Source organism: Oryx dammah, unplaced genomic scaffold (genome assembly GCF_014754425.2).
Source record: "Oryx dammah isolate SB20612 unplaced genomic scaffold, SCBI_Odam_1.1 HiC_scaffold_18, whole genome shotgun sequence".
In the NCBI taxonomy this organism is placed as follows: domain Eukaryota; kingdom Metazoa; phylum Chordata; class Mammalia; order Artiodactyla; family Bovidae; genus Oryx; species Oryx dammah.
Window position 1 is genome coordinate 77,165,781 of NW_024070202.1, and position 20,907 is coordinate 77,186,687.

A 20,907-nucleotide genomic window follows, 5' to 3' on the forward strand; every position below is an offset into this window, starting at 1 on the left:
CCCTGATACTTTCCACCATCTGACATCCTGTATATTTACTCATTTATCTTGTTTATTGATAGACAATAATCAAAATAAATCTGCAAGGACAAGGATTTTTGTTTTGTTCACCATTGTGTTCCCAGGGTTTAAAAGTGTCTGGTGCAAATGGCTACTCAGCAGATACTGGTTGAATGAATGGCTAGCTAGCCTAGGTCAAGGCTTGCAGGAATTTCTTCCTCCCACCTTTGAAGGGTAAAGGTCTGGGACCAGGGGAATTAGATTACTAAAACAGGTTTCTTCCTGTGGGGAATGCAATCTTTTTTTTGTTGGCTGTGCCATGCAGGATTTTAATTCCCCGACTAGTGATTGATCTCTAATCCCCCTACAGCAGGAGCACAGAGTCTTAAACACTGGATCACCGGGAAAGTCCCAATAATAATATTACCCATCAATTAGGACAAATTCCAGGGTTCTTTTTAAGGAATAAAAGAAATACAGATACCATTTTTTGCTAAAGTGATTAAGAATTCCTTGGATAAATGGCTGACTTTATGCCTACGGCAGGAAATGTACAAAATAGAAAACAAGGAAGACCCTAAAGACTACTACAATTCTGTCAAAAGGGTATAGCAAAACAATGTTTTATTGGAGAATTTGAGCATTAAAAAGGGTAATGGGTTTAATGCACTGAAACACACTGTAAATCCTCACTGGCTCTAGATTTGTTTGAAGGATATATACCAAGGGCAGAGAAACATGTTAAATATCACACGAAGAAACAACCAAATTCAGAATGTGGAAAATTCTACGGGTCAAATGATCAAGTTGCTTCAATAAGTAGATGGCATCACCATCATCAACAATGGAAAGGGAAGGGGAATTGCTTATCCACAGATTTGGCTTCCTGTGGTCCACAGCAGTCTGAAAATATTAAATAGAAAATTCCAGAAATAACTCATAAATTTTAAATTGCTCACTGTTCTGAGTAGTATGGTAAATCTTGCTCTGTCCTGCCTGGGACAAGAATCATCTCTTTGTTCAGGCGTATCCTGCCTGTTTATAGCGGCCCTCTTAGTTATCAGACTGGCTGCACCACTATCACAGTGCTTAGGTTTAATTAACAATGAGCCCAAAGTGCAAGAGTAGTGATGTTGGCAATTCAGGTAAGCCAGAGAGAAGCTGCAAAGTGCTTCCTTTAAGTGAAAAGGTGAAAATTCTCAATTTACTAAGGAAAAAAAAATCTTATGCTGGAGTTGTTAAGATCTATGTTAAAGGGTGAATCTGTGAAACTGTAAAGAAAGAAAAATTCTTGCTGGTTTTGCTGTTGAACCTCAAACTGCAAGTTACAACCACAACATGATTCCTGCTTAGTTAAGATGGAAAAGGCATTAAATTTGTACAACAAAACATTCTGATACCATATTCACATAACTCTTATTACAGTATAATGTTCTATTTTGCTATTAGTTATTGTTAATTTCTCACTGTGCCTAACTTACAAACATTACCATGGGTATGTATAGAATAAAACACATGGTGGGGAGGGGGGGAGAGAGAGAGAGAGAGAGAGAGAGATTTTGGCACTATCTGTGGTTTCAGGCAGTCACTGGAAGTCCTGGACCATATCCCCTTAGATAAGGTGTGACTATTATATATCAAAAAAGGTTTAAAAGAATGAAGTAAATAGACCTTTTTAACAATCCAAAGTTTATTGAGATGGGGTTGGGGGGAACTGAAAATACACTAAGTACTAGAATTATTAAAGAATTATTTTTGTTTTGGGTGTGATAATGTTATTTTTAACAGTCCTTATTGGCTAGAAATACACTGAAATATTTATAGGTAAAATTATATGATGTCCAGGGAATCTTTAACACACTTCAGGAAAAAAATGCAGAAATGGATAAATAAGGCAAAATTTTGATTGCTGTTGAAACTGGTTGCTAGTATATGAAAGCTCATTGTATTCTCTTAATAAAAATTTTAAGACAAATTTTCAACCTTCCTTTGCTCTAATTCCACACCCAGTAAGGACCTTTCTGGCTTCTTTTTTGCCTTCCTCTGTCCCACAAGAGGAATGCTCTCATTAGGAGATGTAAACATGCCTCATAGACCTCCTCATTCCAAGTTTTCCTCAAGACTTTCCCTCAATTTTCTTAGCCGAGACACTCATTCTCAAGTTGCACCAGTTTGTTCAAAGAAAAGAAAGCGAAGGGCACAGAACCTTGGAAAAGGGAGGAACCTGCACAGAGGTCGTCACTTAAACAAGACTGTCCCCTACTGAATTTGGATGAGACCAGAAGTTGTCCGCATGACTGACTGTTGATTGTGGCCAGACTGTGACTTGTCCATTTCATTAAAGCTGAGCCATATGCTAATATTTAAAAATCAGATTTCATACTTAAACTCAAATTTCCAGCTTCTAAAAAAAGATCTTATTTTCCATCCTCACCGCACAACTGCTGCTGCTCAGGAAAGGTTTCCTTGTAAAACTTCTTTAATTGTCTTGGTTCAATCCTACTTTTTAAGAGATAAATAGGAACATATCCAACACTATGCAGATTCCTGGGTGGGGAAGACCCCTGGAGAAGGAAATGGCAATTCACTCCAGTATTCTTGCCTGGAGAATCCCATGGACAGAGGCTGGCAGGCTACAGTCCGTGAGGTCGCAAGAGCCGGGCACGACTTAGTGACTAAACCACCACAACACTAAGCACGATAAGAATGATTTTTACAGAGTTTGTATTTAGGAAGGATGGGAAGCAGCAGAACAAGCTCTGGGCCCCCACCTGTACTTGTCACGGGCCCATCAGACCCACGAGGCTGGATTTTGTTCTGCTTCACCTCTCTCTCCACTCTGAGCCCTAAACCACTGTGAAACAGTGGAGCAGACCCACACCCCAAGGGACTGTATGTTCTAAATCTTCACCTAGAAGACAATGAGCAGTTGGACAAGTTAAAAGAGAACAATAAGGGCTGGAAACACAGGCGGAGGCGCCGCCAAACCTCGCCCTTTGGGTGCAGTCTAGTGACCACTGGACCGTCTCTATTCGTCCCTCCTCCCACACATTTCTCACCTTTAGCCCAATCTCCACTTTCTCTTCCTGGTACGCACCCCCGGGTGACAATCTGTGAGCACTTCGGTGTATACCCTAGCAGAGGAGTCTCAGAAAATAATCATTGCCACACCGTCATTTCAAGCAACAAAACCGATAAACTCCTAAAATCTGGAACACCTAAACCTGTTGGCGCCCCAGGGCTTGGAAAACCGTTTCCCGTAGGTCTGTTTGGAGCCCCACCCAGGTGAGGTTTCCACCCTGGGGTCATGGCTTCCAGAGGCTAGGTGACGCCTGAGGCTCCTACACGATTTCTCACACCGGTATCCACCTAGTCGGGGTCTTGGGAATGGTCTGTGGGTCCCCGGACTCCGACTTTCCTTTCCTCGGTGGACCTCCAGTTCGGAAGCCTACGTCAACCCAGTCTTCCGGATACGGGACCCAAGCCTCGGCGCAGGCTGACGGGTAAGCAGCACGGGCGAAGGAGGTGTCAACGTTTCCGTACTCTTGCTCTGCCACGCCGCGTTTGCTGGGAGCAGGGCGCAGGTGCGCGCATGCGCACCGAGCAGAAGCCTCTTGGCAGTTGACGGAGCCCACTGAGCCTCCAGAGAGCGGGAGGGACCAGCCAGCCTGCGTGTGCGCACCCTCCCCTCGGCCCTGTAACTTGCCCTAAAAGACGCGGGAGGGGCGGGGCGGAGCGGACGCAGAACGGGAGTCACCGCGCAAGCGCGTCCTGCGCCTGGTGTTTCTGCGTCGTCAGGGAGCGGGGCGCAGGTGCGCGCATGCGCAGTGGGCAGAGGGCGCGCGTTGGCAGGTGTCTGGGCTGGGCGTCGGCGGGCAATGGGGTTGCCGGCGTTGCTGCTCCTTGCGCTGTGCGCGGCAAGCGCCCGGGGGCTTTATTTCCACATCGGCGAGACCGAAAAGCGCTGCTTCATCGAAGAAATCCCCGACGAGACCATGGTCATCGGTCAGGCGGGGCGAGGGTGGATCGGGCCCTGAGTTGTCCCCAAGACGTCGTCGGGCTCTCCGCTCGCAGCGGCACTCTGAGGACGCCGGACGGTGACCGGGCGAGCAGTGCCCTCGTCTGACGTCCCGGGAGCCGCGGAGTGTGGGAGCTGGACGGACTAGGCGGGTTGTGACTGCTCTGTCTGTTCCGCAGGGAACTACCGCACCCAGATGTGGGATAAGCAGAAGGAGGTCTTCCTGCCCTCGACCCCCGGCCTGGGCATGCATGTGGAGGTGAAGGACCCTGAAGGCAAGGTAGGGCCATCTTCACTAGAGCTCTTGGGGTGGACAGAGCTCATAAGACACGAGCTTGCACTTGGCGAGGTTAAAGGTGTGGGCTTTCACTGACTACTCTGTTGCAGGTGGTGCTCTCCCGGCAGTACGGCTCAGAGGGCCGCTTCACCTTCACTTCCCACACTCCTGGTGACCATCAGATCTGCCTGCACTCCAACTCTACCAGGATGGCTCTCTTTGCTGGCGGCAGACTGGTAACAGTTTTCTCTTGGCCATAGCTCAGAATCTGTCACTTGGTTCCAAAGTTTTGATTTATTAAAGAACCTGCCTGCCAATGCACGAGACCATGAGATGCAGGTTCCATCCCTGAATCGGGAAGATCCTCTGGAGAAGGGCAGGGCAACCCACTCCAGTATTCTTGCCTGGAGAACCCATGGACAGAGGAGCCCAGCTGGCTGCGGTCCATAAGGTCACAAAGAGTGGGACATAACTGAAGCGACTTAGCAAGCGTGCACATCATTTATACTCTTTGTGGCACAGTTACAAGTAAGAAATAGACGTTGCCCTTCTGTCCCACAGGGACAAGAGTATGTTCCATAGCCTGCAACAGATCATCAGAGGTTGCATCACTTAGACATCATAACCTCACAATGGCTCTGACTTTGGGGTCCAACCTTATTTCCTCCTAGCGTGTGCACCTAGATATCCAGGTTGGGGAGCATGCCAACAACTACCCCGAGATTGCTGCCAAGGATAAGCTGACGGAGCTGCAGCTCCGAGCCCGCCAGCTGCTTGATCAAGTGGAGCAGATCCAGAAGGAGCAGGATTACCAAAGGGTAAGGGCATGTCACTGTACTTGGCCATGGCAGTTGACCTTTATACCCATTAGACCTCCTGGAAGTTTTTTCTTGGGGCTTTCCCTACTTGGGAAGTATGCTGTTCAAAGACTGGAATGGAGGGTATCAGTGCAGATAGCCATTTTTCAGCTCTGTAAATAAAATGTAGAGAGGACAGTTCATACTCTAGCAATAGCCGTTGCCTGCCTCCTTATTTTGGGTTCTTGCTTGAAATGGTTTAAGAGTGTGATTTCTGTCCTAGCAGAGAAGCTCATGGAGGGGCAGCATGTTACTTCCTTGGGGCACTCCCAGGGGAATCAGAGGCAGTATTTCAAAAGGTGTTTGGTCCCATAGTTGAGCAGTGGCATGGGAGGGAAGGACCTCACAACAGCTGAGACTGTCTCTCCTGCACATTTAATCCTGGGTCCATTGTCCCATGCAGTATCGTGAAGAGCGCTTCCGTCTGATCAGTGAGAGCACCAACCAGAGGGTCCTGTGGTGGTCCATCGCGCAGACCGTCATCCTCATCCTCACGGGCATCTGGCAGATGCGTCACCTCAAGAGCTTCTTTGAGGCCAAGAAGCTGGTGTAGTGTCCTCACCACATGCCCCTTTGCTGTCGCCTCAGTTATTTGGTACTTTCCCAACCCAATATCTTATCCACCTGGATTCTGAGGGAAAAAAAGTGAAAAAAGAATATAAGCCACGTTGGTTCCATAGCAACAAAGCATTCAGATCAGCCACTTGTTAACACTGGTTTTCAAGGACACAGGACACTGGTCCAGGCTTTCAAAGATCTGTCTTAGGGTTTGTGCAGAGTTGGAACTGACCCAGGACTAAGTCTTGCTTCTTTTGCCTCCAGTGATTCCCCTCTTTCTCATAAAATGAGCAAATGAAAAACCCTCCTACTCCCTTAACCTTTCGTCTACTTACAAAGTAGGCAACCAAAATGCTCCACCGAGGAGGCCTGCCTCACTGCTCCGCTGTCAGTCCTGGGTTCACTCAGCAGCTTTGTGAATGTAAATAGGGGCAACGGCCCCAGAGGATTGAAAAGTTTTTCTATATATTAGAACTATTTTTTGATAAAATTATATATTTTCCTTCCTAGTTGAAGTGTTACTGCCTTTGTGTGACTAGCTGAGACACCAGTGCAGTCCCTTCTGCATTGTTTATGCACACAACCTTGATAACTAACTGCCATGGCAGCTCCCAGGACTTCAGCTCTCAGGGCCAGAGAGCAGATGTCACAGCTGCTCCCAAGGCCTAATCAGAGGGCCAGGCAGGGAATTCTCCAGGACACCTGTGGTTTCCATCACACAGGGCCTGAATTCAAGAGTGAGGCAGTGACCGCTCACACAAGGCAGAACACTCTTACCCTCCCGTTTTCCTTAACTTTTATTTAAGCTGTGGTAAATGTTTTCGTCGCGGGAACCGGATTTGGTTCTTTATACAGATTTTTCCAGTGAAATAAAACGTGTTGTAGTAGCTGTGTTTGAAATGAAATAAAGAGGCCGTGGGCAGAGGGGAGGCACAAAAGGAGATGGAAGAAAAGCTTTTGGTCTGGGTGCTTCTGCAGCTGACCGGGAGTGGGCCTCTGCATGTGGGCTTGTGAGACTAGGGTGCGGGAGCAGACAGTGGTGGCTCAGCCATGCACAGAGGGCAGCCACGGATGCCTGTCAGCAAGGAATCCTGTGAAGAGATTAAGTGTCTGTTTCTTAGCTCCCTGGAATCATAAGTGTAAACACATCTTAGCATACTTCCCTCATGCCTTTCTGCCATATAAAACTTCAATACCATTAGTTGCCCATTCTTGACATTTTCATGGTTTTATTTATTTAAAATACATTATTTATCTGACATACAAAACTAAATTCTTCCCTTCTTGTTTTTATCTTCCATACTATTCTACATGTGTATCTATTTTTCCTTACAAAAGTATAAGCAATTTAGTTTTCTAGACCTTTTCACTTAATATTTTTGTAGATATTTAAGAAATTCCAATTTGGGGTGACTATGTTAATGGTTCAGTGTGGTGAAACACCATAAATGACTCACCCAAAATTATTTGTATACTTACCATAATATTCTTCATGTTAGAATTAATAGAAAATGAGGTGGCCAAACTAGTTCATGTGTAGACCTCTGGCCTGAGGCTCTTTAGGAGCATGGGACATGTCAGGAAGGGAACACACGTCTGCTTTGTGCCTGTTACTAGGAATCTACCCAGCAAAGCACACTGGTGTCTAGGCTGTAGGAATACAGGAAGTAGTCTGTCCATCTGTGCATCTCAATTATGCTGATGGGTCAGTACGTACTCGGTTTCTCCTCTTGCGAATTTTTGATAGGGGAATGGAGTGAAGACAGAGGTGGGAGTATATCACACCTTTACACTGATGGGGAAGTTGGAATCTTGATTGCCAGAGAATAGGCTAATTGGTGGTAGATGTGAGGAAAAGAGTTTCCACATTGGTGTGTGGTATTCACAGACACCATAGAGCCTAGGAAATTTTTTAAAAAAGAATTCAAACTACATCCAAGGAATTCTGGGGACCTTTTCCCCCAATACTACCCTGATTCCATTCTGAAGTTCTTGCTTTCTTAGGTTATAAAACATCCTTACCAAACAGCCTTCTATCCTTACATAAACAGGCTGTGGGGGCACAGGAGTCTTTCTACTCACCCCATTATCCCTGGCCCAGTCCCCATCTCCATGTTTTGGAGCCTCACTTTACCTGTGGTGCTCTCAGTTCTCACCCTAATAACACCCAGAGCCTGACTTCTGGATCTCATGCTGTGCCCATGTCAGAATAGATGCATAGGGTCACCTGGGAAACTCAGCCATATAGATTCCTGAGCAACATTTACGTCCAGTCTGACTATGTTTGGTGTGGTGTGGTAGGCAGAATGGGCATCCCTGGTGGCTCAGACGGTAAAGAATCTGCCAGCAATGCAGGAGAACCAGGTTCAATCCCTGGGTCGGGAAGATCCCCTGGAGAGGGGAATGGCAACCCACGCCAGTATTCTTGCCTGGAGAATTCCATGGACAGAGGAGCCTGGCAGGCTACAGTCCATGTGGTCACGAAGAGATGGACATCCTGCATCCCTGTTAACATACATGGTAGGCAGACTAATAACTTCCCGATAATGTCCAGCTAGATGTACTAATTCCTGAAACTTGTGAATATGTTACCAAATGTGGCAAAGAGAAATTAAGGTTGCTATCATCTGCTTTTAAAATAGGGAGATTATCTTGGATTATCTGGGAGGGCCCAATGTCATAACAAAGGTTCTTGAAAAATGCAAGAGGGAAGCAAAAGAAGGTTGTAATGATGTGACCCAAGGACTCAACCCTCCATTAACAGCTTTGAAAATAGACCAACGGGGCCACAAGTGAAGCTGCGAAAGGTAAAAAAAAGATTCCTTTAGAATCTCCAGAAGGGAGTGGAGCCCCACCAACCTGATTTAAACTTAGAGAGGCTTTGTCACACTTATGACCTACAGAACTGTAAAATAGTAAGTCTGTGTTAAGCCACCAAATTTATGATGATTTGTTACCCGAGCAGTAGCAAACGGATATAAGTGGGGACCAAAAATCCGCCCCCCCCCCCCTTTTTTTTGGCTGAGTCTTATTGCTTGGGGAATCTCAGTTCCTGAAAAGGAAATGAATCCAGGCCACAGCAGTGAAAAGCCTGGAATCCTAACCACCAGACCTGCAGGGAACGCCTAAGAATTATTATTTTTAACCAAGCTGTGCAGGCAACACAGGTTGCTACCTTTGGGAACCCCAGAGCAACCTACCTTCCTCTTTTCTTATGTTACTCATTCTTCCAAACTTCATTCTTGGACAGTTTTAATTGTTATAGCCTGTCCTTGTTCTGCCTGTGATCCTAAACCTTAGCCCAGCCCCGGTGGACTCTATTACATGCTGGTACACCCAGTGTCACTTGCTTTTTACTCTGAAAGCCATTGCCGCGTTTCAGAATCCCACCACTGCTACAGGCAAACAACCCTGGAACACATATGCTGGTGCACTTTTCCTAAGCATAGTCGGTGGCAGAGCAATTAATGCTTGCACATAAACCTGACAGAGATCCCCCAGATGCATAATGGCAGGAAAGGGCGCAGGACTCACCAGTATTTCCCAAACGTGGTAAGGTACCACCCGCGGCATCCCTTTTCTTACGTAGTACACAGGCGAGCATTCTAAACATTGATGTATTTGCCAATGTAACTACAACTAATACTGGCATAATTGCTAGGGCGAGGCTGTTAAAAATCAAGGGCTAGATGAAAGTAAAGCCATAAACATGCAACCTGGTGGAGAAACTGGAGGATTGTGTGGCCGGTGTCGGTGGGCGGAGGGGGGCACGGAGGGGACCTCACCCACCTCCACGGAGCCCCTCCTCTGCCGCAGGTAACCCTAACCCAAAACGCCATCTAGAGGTAGTGTCGGGGGACGGGCAAGGACCCGTGAGCTCTCCGCCGCCCGCCACCTCTCCCAAGACCCCACAGCTAGAGCGCAGCAGCAGCCGCAGAGCCCAGCCGGAACACCGGAAGCCATGGCCAACTCCTTTGAAACTGATTGGCTGCTGCTTTGACCGGCTCACGCGTCGTGTCGTGCTCTTCCTGTCGCGCCTGCGCGCTCTTACTACAGAGCAGCAGCATGGAGGATCCAGAATCGTTGGGCTTCGAACACATGGGCCTGGACCACCGGCTCCTACAGGTACAGGGGAGGGCTGAGGAGCCGAACCGACGGTGGATGGGAGCGGTGGCAGAGCAGCACGCCGTCTGAGCCGTCCCTTGTCTCTCCTAGGCCGTCACCGATCTGGGCTGGTCGCGACCCACGTTGATCCAGGAGAAGGCCATCCCGCTGGCGCTGGAGGGAAAGGACCTCCTGGCTCGCGCCCGCACGGGTTCCGGGAAGACCGCCGCTTATGCCATTCCTATGCTACAGCTGCTGCTCCACAGAAAGGCGGTGAGTCGGGGGAGGGGCCCCAAAGGCCGAGAAAGGGAGATGCAGGCGTTTGAGTTCCGTTGTGCCCTCTCGGAAAGCTGTGCCGGCCATCCTCACGCACCCGTCTTTTCCAAGAACCGGGTTTTCTTTGGATCTCTTACATATGAAGGCTGGTCTAAGAGAATCTGATTATTTTCTGGTAAACGCTCTGGGCTGGGATTCAGGTTACTTGGGACCGTTATTCTTTGTACTCAGTTCAGTTCAGTCGTTCAGTCGTGTCTGACTCTGCGACACCTGGACTGCAGCAAGGCAGGCTTCCCTGTCCATCACCAACTCCCGGAGCTTATTCAAACAGATGTCCATGGAGTCGGTGATACCATTCAACCATCTCATCCTCTGTCATCCCCTTCTCACACCTTCAATCTTTCCTGACATTAGGGTCTTTTCCAGTGAGTCAGTTCTTCACATCAGGTGGCCGAAGTATTGGAGTTTCAGCTTCAGCATCAGTCCTTCCAGTGAACATTCAGGACTGATTTCCTTTAGGATTGACTAGTTTGATCTCCTGTCTGGCTGTTCCAGATCCTAGTTGAGGCATCTTCTTTCTTCCTTATGGCATGTGGGAATCTTTAGTAGTGCCATATAAACTCTTAGTTGTGGCAGGCAGCATCTAGTTCCCTGACCAGGGAGCACAGAGTCTTAGCTACTGGACCACCAGAGAAGTAACTAGTGGTTCACCAGTAACTGGCACATTTTAAGTAACTTTGTAACAATAAAGTAAGTTATCCTTTTTGAGTTCAGTGCCTGGGGAAAGGGCCTTCTGATCTACATTTAGAGGTGGGTAAAGTAAGTGAAGAGGTGATCAAAACACAACTGGATTGTTGTGTTGAAGTCATAGTACGTGATCAGATTGCCTGGAAGAGGTAGAGAAAAGCATCCAGTGGCCATGATGATAACTGACTGGCTGAAGTCTTTAATTCGTGTCTTGCAGACAGGCCCCGTGGTGGAGCAGGCTGTGAGAGCCCTTGTCCTTGTGCCGACAAAGGAGCTGGCGAGGCAGGCCCAATCCATGATTCAGCAACTGGCTGCCTACTGTGCTCGAGACATCCGGGTGGCCAACGTCTCAGCCGCTGAAGACTTAGCCTCTCAGAGGTGGGTTAGAACAGTAGGGCTATGACGGAATGAATCTACACTGGGATGTGGGATGGGGTTTGTGTGCAGCAAAAACGAGGGCTGATTTGGGGTGAGGTCCCAGCTGCTATCTTCTACTTAATATTGAGGTGTCGCCTGTCTACAGAGCTGTGCTGATGGAGAAGCCCGATGTGGTGGTGGGGACCCCATCCCGCATATTAAACCACTTGCAGCAAGACAACTTGAAGCTTCGAGACTCCATGGAGCTGCTGGTGGTTGATGAGGCTGATCTTCTTTTCTCCTTTGGCTTTGAGGAGGAACTTAAGAGTCTTCTCTGGTAAGGAGAGGGGGTGTGAATACACAGTAGGGCCTGGAGCGAGGGGGCCAGTTCAGCTGCCCCCGTTAGAGGCCTTAGAATTGGAGTCTGATGGGGCTCTGTTTCATTTTAGTCACTTGCCCCGGATTTACCAGGCTTTTCTGATGTCAGCTACTTTTAATGAGGATGTGCAAGCACTTAAGGAGCTGGTACTACATAACCCGGTAAGGGCCCTGTGGGAGCATCGGGAGACTCAGAGGACTTGCTCCTGTCTTCTCAAAGGAACCCTTTGTTATTTGGGGTCGGAAATTCCTCATTTAGCGTTCCTGGTTCTGAGGCACTAGAAGTCCGATGTTGTTAGGCACTCCTGTATCCTCCAACCTAAAGTCACTATGTAGTCCCAGGTATCTGCTGGCTTCAAACCATGCTCTGCCTAAAGGCCTGATCAGGGACCCCCAAAGGGCAGAACAGTTGCTATTGTAGGGGTTTTCTTCTCACTATAGTCATTTATAGTGGGTTTCACTTTGATTTGTGCCCCAAATTGTGTGTAATTTTATGTCCTTTGTAAACTGCAGTAGTTAGTATACTTTGAATTCTGACATTACACAGTTGGAAGGGTACCCAGGGCACCCTCCACTAACACATCAGCGCTGTGGTTGGCGAGCCAGCGGCTTGCAGTAGCATTTCTGTCTTCTTTTTTTTCCTGACCACAGGCCTGTCCTCCCCTAGGTTACCCTCAAGTTACAGGAGTCCCAGCTACCAGGGCCAGACCAGTTACAGCAGTTTCAGGTGGTCTGTGAGACTGAGGAAGACAAATTTCTGTTGCTGTATGCCCTGCTCAAGCTGTCGTTGATTCGGGGAAAGTCTCTGCTCTTTGTCAACACGCTGGAGCGGAGTTACCGGCTGCGCCTATTCCTGGAGCAATTCAGCATCCCCGCCTGTGTGCTCAATGGAGAGCTTCCACTACGCTCCAGGTGTGCCGACTCCCATGTCTAGGTTGAAGATGAGGATGGAAAAGGGGAGACACAGTCGCTCTTCCTGTTTCTTAAGTGCTTAGTGGATTGAGGGCTCCGGGCTTGACTGATCTTCAATGATTATCTCTCACAATTCTGCAATACCAACTATAATTCCATCTTCACTTGACGAGGTTGAGGCACAAAGATTAAGTTGGGGAAGAACTGAAGAAGGGGAAGAGTCAGAAAGGATGACCGTCATGACGAGGCAGAGGGCGGAGGAGAGGCCTCCGGTGCTCTTAGGTCTGACTTTCGTCTGCTCTTGGGCCACAGGTGCCACATCATCTCGCAGTTCAACCAAGGCTTCTACGACTGCGTCATAGCAACAGATGCTGAAGTCCTGGGGCCTGCAGTCAAGGGCAAGCATCGGGGCAAAGGACCCAAGCGGGACAAGTGAGTCCACGTTTGTCTCCTCTCAGCCCTTGCCAGGGAGACCCAACTTCAGGAGACTGGGAAACTAGCATGTGGGCCAGGGAGTGCAGGGCACACAGGCCTATGCTCCATGGCACACTGTCATCCCGTGAGGAAGGTGGCTCAGCCTCCACTATCTGTGACTTGCAGGAAGGATCTTTCTTCGGGGGAAAGGGAGCCACCAGTCTCTGTCTGCCTCTTGGGTGGGCTGGCTTGGAGTGGTTCTCGGGTTGCCCTCTGGGCAATGAGTTCCAAGGTGTGGCTGCCCGTACTACCCTAGCTCCAGTTATGATGTTTAAGAATCTTACTCATAGCAGTGTCATGTAATTCCATACCAGGCTTTGTTTAGTGATCATGCTGATTAAATAAGTTTGAGAACATGGCCTCCGAGGAGAGGAGGGCTCAGTTTGATGTTGCCATGTTTTCTTACAGGGCTTCTGATCCAGAGGCAGGTGTGGCCCGGGGCATAGACTTCCACCACGTATGTGCTGTGCTCAACTTTGATCTCCCCCCGACCCCCGAGGCCTATATACATAGGGCCGGCAGGTAGGAGAACTGAGGCGTAGCCGACTGGCACCTGGACTCTGGGCACACTGTGGGACACACAGCCAGAGACACGGGCTGGGTTGTCTCTCCTTGCAGGACGGCACGTGCCAACAACCCCGGCATAGTCTTGACCTTCGTGCTGCCCACAGAGCAGTCTCAGCTGGGCAAGATCGAGGAGCTTCTCACTGGAGGTAAGAGCCCCGTCCTCATTGACCTGAGAAAGGGCCAGGCTTCTGTGGTGACACTTTAAACTTCAAGATCTGGTGCTCCTTAGTGCTCCGTGGCTGTCATTGCACATACGTCATTAGTGGCTAGAGTGGCCTCAGAGTAGGAGAGTGGGCGAGTGGGCAGGTCCTAAGGCTGAGAGATGTGACAGGACCCGGGACGTGGGGACAGGAAACTTCCCTGGCTGCAGCAGGGTGGATCCCCTGTCGTGAACTGTCCATGAGACCCAGGGTTTTTGCTGCACGTTTGCGTGTGGGGAAAGAGTGGGCTGGATCCCCAGCTGCCTTACCCCAGAGAGCGGACGTGGGAGCTTCTGAGCAGAAGGCCTGCATAGACCCTGCCCAAGCCTTCAGTCTGCAGGACCCTCACTGCAGTCTTATCCGCAGACAGTGGGGCCCCTGTCCTGCTTCCTTACCAGTTCCACATGGAGGAGATCGAGGGCTTCCGCTACCGCTGCAGGGTGAGTGGGGCCCTGTGGGGATGTGGGTACTTGGGGCTCCTCTAGGACCCAGAGTCAGGCCCTTGTTGCTCAGCACCCTGGCAGGAGAGCAGGCTCAGGCAGCCCTACCATGTTGACGTTTGATGTCTGTCCCCTGATATCTGCCCCCAGGATGCCATGCGCTCAGTGACTAAACAAGCCATCCGCGAGGCAAGGCTGAAGGAGATCAAAGAGGAGCTCCTGCACTCAGAGAAGCTCAAAGTAAGGGGCTGTGGGGCGGGTAGGGGCAAAGGGGAGGCTTCTGGAGGCCAGCGGCAAAGCTGTGAGTGTGAGAGTCAGTGAACTGGGCAGCAGACCGTGCCTTTAGCAGGTCACGCGGACGAAACAGGCCAAGAGTGAGTAAGGATGTCAGCTGTCCTGCTGGGAGGTGAATCGGCCGAGTTTCTGAGGTGGACAGTGGCTGTTTCCATCAGAAGCACAGCTTCTGAGGTTTATTCTCTTGACACAATAGTTAAGAGTTGTGTGAGCTCACAACTGTATGGGTAGGTGCATTCTGTTATGATTCCCAAGGTGGAAACACCAGGGAGTCCACCCTGGGGATGCAGTAAACCAAGTCAGGTGCATTCACGCAATGTGCATTACACAGAAAAGGAGGAGGCAGCTGTTTATGTGTCACTTAGAAGGTGCATGGCCATGGAGTGCTTCCCGGTGAGGAGGATGTGGCATGCTCCTAACTGCCCCCACCGAATAGGGAGTGAGAACAGGGACGCATCCCTGAGCTACCTCTGGGAGGGGGCCCCAGTGACAAGGCAGTGGGAAATCTCAGTCTTAACAATTGGAACACGGACTGCCTGTTCAAAAACTCCCTTGTTTAAAAAAAAAAAAAAACATGAAATTACAAAAGGAGGACTGACCATGCAGTGTCTGTTTTTCTCCTGTGCCAGACATACTTTGAAGACAATCCCAGGGACCTCCAGTTGCTGCGGCATGACCTGCCCTTACACCCTGCTGTGGTGAAGCCTCACCTGGGCAACGTTCCTGACTACCTGGGTGAGCAGGTCTGGGGGCAGGCTGCACATTCATCCCTGGGCTGCTGTGCACTGGGTGACACAACCATGGGATCTGGGCAGCGAGCATGTACACAGACATAACTCTGCACAGTCCCCCTGGGTAGGCGTTGCTCTCTCTGTCGGGGAGACAGGAAACCAGGGCGGCACTCTGCCTTCAAGGCCAGGGGTCTCACATCTAGAGCCCGGTCCTATAAAAGAGCGAGTCAGTACCTGGCCAAGCAGCCTCCTGTGTGTAGAAGGGAATGACCAGGTGTGGTGTGGGAGTCGCGGGTAGGAGACAGTGCTACTTGTGCTGGAGGAGACTTGGGGTTAGTGACCAGGCCAAGCTGGGCTTGGGTGTCTGAGTCCAGAACATTTGACCGGGGATGCAGGGGTGGGAAATAGAGAACAGACCTGCCTGAGCCTTGTGGGGATGAGGGATATTGGGATCACAGTTATGAGGTCAAGGATGGACCCTAAGAGGGACTTCCCTGGTGGTCTAGTGGTTAAGACTCTGCACAGGGAACATGGGTTTGATGTTTAATCACTAGCCAGGGAACTAAGATCCTACATCCCACATGCTGCATGGTACAGTCAAGAAAAGAATGGATCCCCAGAGTGGTTTCTATGGTGTATATGAGGCCAAAACCCAGCTGCTGTGTTCAGGAGCCTTGCTCCCTTTGCACCTGGTAATGATACTCCTTGTGTGTTTGGTAACGGGTATGTGTGGCTTCTGTGCTGAAGATGTTTAGTGGATTAAGGAAGCAGAGAGGTGAGTGCAGACCCGTTTTCCTGGTACCCCTGTGGATTAGCGTAAGCTGGTGGATATGGCAAGGAGAACCCCAAGCAAGTGGATGGGAAGCAGGAGAGATGGGAAAATGCCAGAGAGATGGGGCCAGGTTCCCCAGGAAGTGAGCTGTAAGGGATACCAACCAAGGTCGTGGTCTGAGGAGTGAGGAGGGGGAGAGGGGGAGTGGGTGTGACCTTGGGTGGCTTTTGGGTGGTCTGTGTGGCAGCTTGAAGCGGGATCCCAGTTCCCTGAGTGGGAATTGAACTTAGACCACAGCGGTGAGGGTGCTGTATCCTAACCGTATTAGACTACCCAGAGACTTGTGGCTGGGAGCAGGGTCCTGGCTCTTGTCTGGTTTGAAGAAAGAATTTGGGAAAAAGTTAAACAAACAAACAAAAAAGCAAGTGAAGTGTTTATTAGGAGAGAAGAGAGATGTGGAGAAGGGATGGGTAGACTGAGAAAGAAATAGCCGTGAGCTTTTTTTTTGAATTACTTCATTCTTGGTTGCTCTGAGTCCTCACTGCGTTTTCTTGGGCTTCTCTAGTTGCGGCGAGTGGGGCCGACTCTTCGTTTCAGCCTGTGGCTTCTCGTTGCCATGGCTTCTCTTGTTGCGGAGCACCATGGACTTAGTTTTGGCACGTGGACTTAGTTGCCTCATGGTCCATGGGCTCTTTCAGAACCAGGGATCGAACCTGTGTCCCCTGTATTGGCGGGTGGATTCTTAACCACTGGACCACCAGGGAAGTCGCTTTTGGGATGGTTTAGACCACTTCATATGGAGGCAGTTTTCTGATTTTCATCTGGCCAGTCACCTTGCATTATGTGGCCCCAAGTCTGTATCAGGTCTGACTCAGGGCCCTCCTGGATGCGCAAGCGCATCTTTTAGACAAGATGAATTCCAGTGCCAGGCTTTTTGGAGGTTGGCAGACCTTAAGGTCTAGTGCCCCCTCCCGTGAGGAACCTTTTTGTGCTTGCATAGTCTGGGAGGCCTCCTTGACCCCATGAATGAAGAATACATGGTCTCCTTAATTTTTCACCTAGGTAGGGCTTACTTGGCTCCTTTCTGGTACTGCTGTTCCCATTATCTTGAAGTGTCCACTGGAGACAAAGTCCAGCTACTTAGACTGTTCCTCTTACTTTTATTTTCAAAGTGTAAACAGGAAGCTAGTTGTAAATGTTTAACCTGGGGCCCATCTGTCTCCTGCCTCAGAAGGGAATCCCATCCTCTGTGTCACACAGGAGCAGAGTCATTGCCCAAAACCTTTGGCCTTTAGGGGTCAGGGTGACGTGGGAGGGTGTGGTGGTGTGGCGCTCAGAGGCCTGTCAGGACCTGTGTGGCCTGGCCGGAGGGGACCCTGAGCTGTGCCCTTGGTCCGTGAGAGGACAGAGGCCAGGGCTCATGTAGCAGGCCCCGAGCAGTGGGGGGGGGCACCTGATAGGTGAGGAAGGGTGTGGGAGGAAGGGCCACGGAGGAAGGAATTACGTGAAGGCTACTTTTCTATTTTAGCAGCATTTTCTTTCTTAATTTTTCTCCTTTTGTTTCACACTTACTGTGGCACAGACTGTACCACATGTTTTAGTGGCCATCCCTGGGGACAGCAGTGTGAACCTAGATAGTCGTGTGTCCTTAGGATTGCAGTGAGGATTGGAGTGCCAGGCCCTGGGTCAGCAGGGGAGAGCGCGCTGGGAGCCACTGGAGGTGGAGCCGGCGGGGAGGTGGTGGGAGTAGGCACACAGGGTGGCGGGGGCAGCCGCTGAGCCGGCCGTCTCTTCCAGTTCCTCCTGCTCTGCGCGGCCTCGTCCACCCTCACAAGAAGCGGAAGAAGCCCCCCACCTTTAAGAAGGCCAAGGTATGTCCCCTGGGGCCTTGGTGACAGCTGCAGGGCTCCCCCCTCCCCAATCTGGTTCCCTTGTCACCAGGGTGTGCTTGCCCCTTGTCCTCAGGAGGGAGGAAAGAGAACCAGCCCCAGACCCCCGGCCGCTGGCCAGAGTTGTGGGGGCCGGGGCTTTCCCTTGGCCACCACGAGCAGCTTCCAGAGCAAAGGAGGACCTGCTGTCCCGTCCCCACCGCCCTCCTCATCCTCCATGCTGCAGGAGGAGGAAGGTGGGCGCCTGCGGTGCCGGAAGCAGCTCCTGTCCTTGGCTCGTGGCCTGCAAGGCCTGCCAAGTAGCAGTACCACCCACTTCTCTTGAGTCTGTCTCATGTGCAGACAGACGTCTGCTCCCCACAGTTAATCGGTAACTTTGCCCCCGCAGAAGGCAAAGACACAGAACCCACTGCGAAGCTTCAAGCACAGAGGAGAGAAACCCAGACCCACAGCAGCACCCTCCTGAGGTTGTTCAGGCAGCCTTGGCTGCCTTCCCAGCCTCTCCCGGGGCTGGAGTGTGGAGCAGGCCTCCCTGCTGGAGGAAGCTTGATTCTCAGACTGGATGGACTGGATTCGGGGCAGGCAGAACTGTGGCCCTCCAGATGGATGGCCAGGATGGTGCTTTGCCCATAACAACAGAATAAAGATTCTAGCTGCCCTAGTTTGTGCCTCCTGCCTGTAGGAAGGAGCCATCGAAACCTTGGGAATCAGAAACCACTTCCAGGAAGTAGCACCTGGCTCTTTGCCTGCTGTGCGCAATGCCTCCTTGGCCAGAAGAGGCCAGCCTTGCATTGCTGCAGCCTGGAGCCCTCAGGCCCGGAGAGCCGGCATCTGGCTCTCTGGCCTTACAAGCTGCTCCTGTGGCCTTTCTCTCTGGGATCAGGCTGACGCCTCCTTTCTCTGAAGCTTGGGAACGACTTTTTGCCTCCTGGAAAGATGGGCCTGGCTGATGACACCTCTTTCTCCAGGGCATATTGTAAATTCAGCCTTCTACTCCCTCAGGCAGCCAGGGACAGCTGTCTCTGCTCCTGAACTGCTCTGCTCTGTTTGGCCCACTTGTCTCTGTGTGTGTGTTTAATTAATTAATTAATTTGGCTGCAGTGAGTCTTAGTTGCGGCACGTGTGATCTTTTTTCACTGTGGCATGTGAGACCTAGTTCTTCCTGACCAGGCATCAAACCTGGACCCCCTGCATTGGGAGCGTGGAGTCTTAGCCACTGGACCACCAGAAAAGTCCCACCTGGGTGTGTTTTAAGTGTATGAGTGACAGTGTGACACGCACATGCCCTGTCTGTTTGCTTTCAGTCCACCTGCAAGGTTCTGACAGGGGAGGGTCCCAGCTCTTATCTGGGCCTCCCAGCTGCTGTCTGGAGGAGGGGGATGCTGCTGATGCCTGTGCCCTTTATTGTTCCCGCTTATCACAGTGTCACCATCACCCACTTACCAGGCCTCACAAGGCCCAGCTGGTGAGAATACTTGGTGGAAGAGGGTCAGCAGGGTTGGCAGGGGAGCTAGGAAAAAATTGGGAAGAAAGTTGAAAGTGCTTGAGTATTTCATTCTGACAGAACCAGGTAGTGGTACCAGCACAAGCTGGTCTGCACAGTGAGGGAAGCCTGGGTCTCTGGCTGCTGTTAGGGGATGGTGGGCCCTCAGGTTTAGGGTCTCCACGTTTCTGCCATTCTGAGGATTTCTAGGGAGTCAAGGTGCATGTGGTGGGGATTGCTGCTCAGGTGGGATTATCAGTGAGTGAAACAGCAGCCGGTACATTGCCACCAGGTTCCTGAGGCCTGCCATGGCTCGGGCACCTTAAGGAGATAGCTAATGGAGCTGAACAAAGATTGCAACTTAGCATTTGTGGGGTCCCAGAACTGCACCAAGAGCCTCATGGGTGTCACTGCCTTGTTGAAGGGGCCAAGCTTGGAGAGCTTCCTGTACCCCTGCCTGGCTGCTGGCTGCAGACCTCCCCACCTGCTGTGTGAGGCAGGCCTAGCCCTGGGGACCCAAAGAGCCTGGGACATTGAGGCAGCGGTCTGCTCAAATGGTGTACCAACCTTGTTCCTCTGAGCCTGCCACCTCCAGGCTTCCCAGCCAATGAACTTAACGTTGAGTCTGCGCAGACGCAGGAGAGTGGGCGCCTTGAGTTTCTCCAGTGATGTTTCTTTTCAGAGGGGCCTCTGCTGGCGGGGCGCATTCCTGTCTGGGAATGCAAGCTGTGTGCTGAGACCTGCGCTGAGCGTTCTGCCAAATCGGGGCTACTCCCAAGTTCCGGGTGGGGGGCTGAGGCTTAGAACTCACCTGGCAACAGGTCACAGAATGGGTGAAGAGGACAGGATTTGGACATCAGCACAGGCCTGCTCTTGTGTCCCAGGCTGGCCCACTGTCCACCCCCATGAAGGAGTAGCCTGCTCTCACGAGCTTGGGAGCAGGTGCCATCCTAGGCACTTTACATAACCCTGCGCTGTGCTTGTATAACCCACACTTGGCTGGAACAGGCCCTGGCACTTGGTGGAATCTGAATTGGGCGGGGTCAAGAGAGTGGTGTGTTCCTGTGGCCTGGAACTGCAGAGGGAAGATGTGTAGACATCTCATACAATCACACAGCCCTGGGTGGAGGCTCTGCTCTCCACTTACAGGGAGATGGGCTCTCGGGTTGAACTTGTCTATCTGATACCAAAACCTCTGCCCTTTATAAGTGTGTCCAAAATAGAACGGAACAGGCCCTGGGACATGGGCAGGCACGTGATAAGTGAGCTGAGTTTGGAAGGAAAGGTCACTGAACAACAGATAAGCTCGGCAGGTTTCCAGCAGGTTCCAGGCTGGCTGACGTACAGGGCTCATGGCAAAGGGGTCAGCTGAGTACAGGGAAAGTCCACACCTCTGGCTGGCACCATCCCACCCACGCATAGGCTTGAATGGGTGCCCTTGTGTTTCTGGCTCTGTGCTCGGACCTAGGGGAGATGGACAGAGCTCAGTCCCTGCATGCGAGGAGCTTTAGAGGGGTTGAAAACCAAACTTTCAGTGCATCCCAACTTCCGCAAGCTGCAGACTCCACGAAGC

The 20,907-nt window shown here is 50.8% G+C and overlaps 2 protein-coding genes across 2 annotated transcripts; both read left to right on the forward strand.

Moving 5' to 3' along the window:
* The first annotated feature begins 3,788 nt into the window (after positions 1-3,788).
* TMED4 (transmembrane p24 trafficking protein 4) lies at positions 3,789-6,597 on the forward strand. Its single transcript, XM_040259832.1, has 5 exons — positions 3,789-4,005; positions 4,198-4,298; positions 4,406-4,531; positions 4,967-5,113; positions 5,556-6,597. Exons 1-5 carry the CDS (start codon positions 3,879-3,881, stop codon positions 5,703-5,705), a joined length of 651 nt encoding a protein of 216 aa, XP_040115766.1. The 5' UTR covers positions 3,789-3,878; the 3' UTR covers positions 5,706-6,597.
* Positions 6,598-9,750: 3,153 nt separating this feature from the next.
* On the forward strand, positions 9,751-20,626 carry DDX56 (DEAD-box helicase 56). The gene is made up of 14 exons (XM_040259833.1): positions 9,751-9,835; positions 9,926-10,087; positions 11,055-11,215; positions 11,361-11,531; positions 11,644-11,734; positions 12,240-12,484; positions 12,797-12,916; positions 13,367-13,480; positions 13,577-13,671; positions 14,092-14,165; positions 14,316-14,405; positions 15,089-15,194; positions 17,760-17,833; positions 18,240-20,626. The coding sequence occupies exons 1-14, from the start codon at positions 9,776-9,778 to the stop codon at positions 18,315-18,317; spliced, it is 1,641 nt and encodes a 546-aa protein (XP_040115767.1). The 5' UTR covers positions 9,751-9,775; the 3' UTR covers positions 18,318-20,626.
* Positions 20,627-20,907: the final 281 nt, after the last annotated feature.

Coding starts and splice junctions, on each gene's coding strand:
- TMED4 (XM_040259832.1), top strand. CDS start 3,879: ATGGGGTTGCCGGCGTTGCTGCTCCTTGCGCTGTGCGCGGCAAGCGCC. Junction 4,532..4,966: donor TCTTTGCTGGCGGCAGACTG/GTAACAGTTTTC, acceptor ATTTCCTCCTAG/CGTGTGCACCTAGATATCCA. Junction 5,114..5,555: donor AGGAGCAGGATTACCAAAGG/GTAAGGGCATGT, acceptor TGTCCCATGCAG/TATCGTGAAGAGCGCTTCCG.
- DDX56 (XM_040259833.1), top strand. CDS start 9,776: ATGGAGGATCCAGAATCGTTGGGCTTCGAACACATGGGCCTGGACCAC. Junction 11,532..11,643: donor GAACTTAAGAGTCTTCTCTG/GTAAGGAGAGGG, acceptor GTTTCATTTTAG/TCACTTGCCCCGGATTTACC. Junction 13,672..14,091: donor CGAGGAGCTTCTCACTGGAG/GTAAGAGCCCCG, acceptor TCTTATCCGCAG/ACAGTGGGGCCCCTGTCCTG.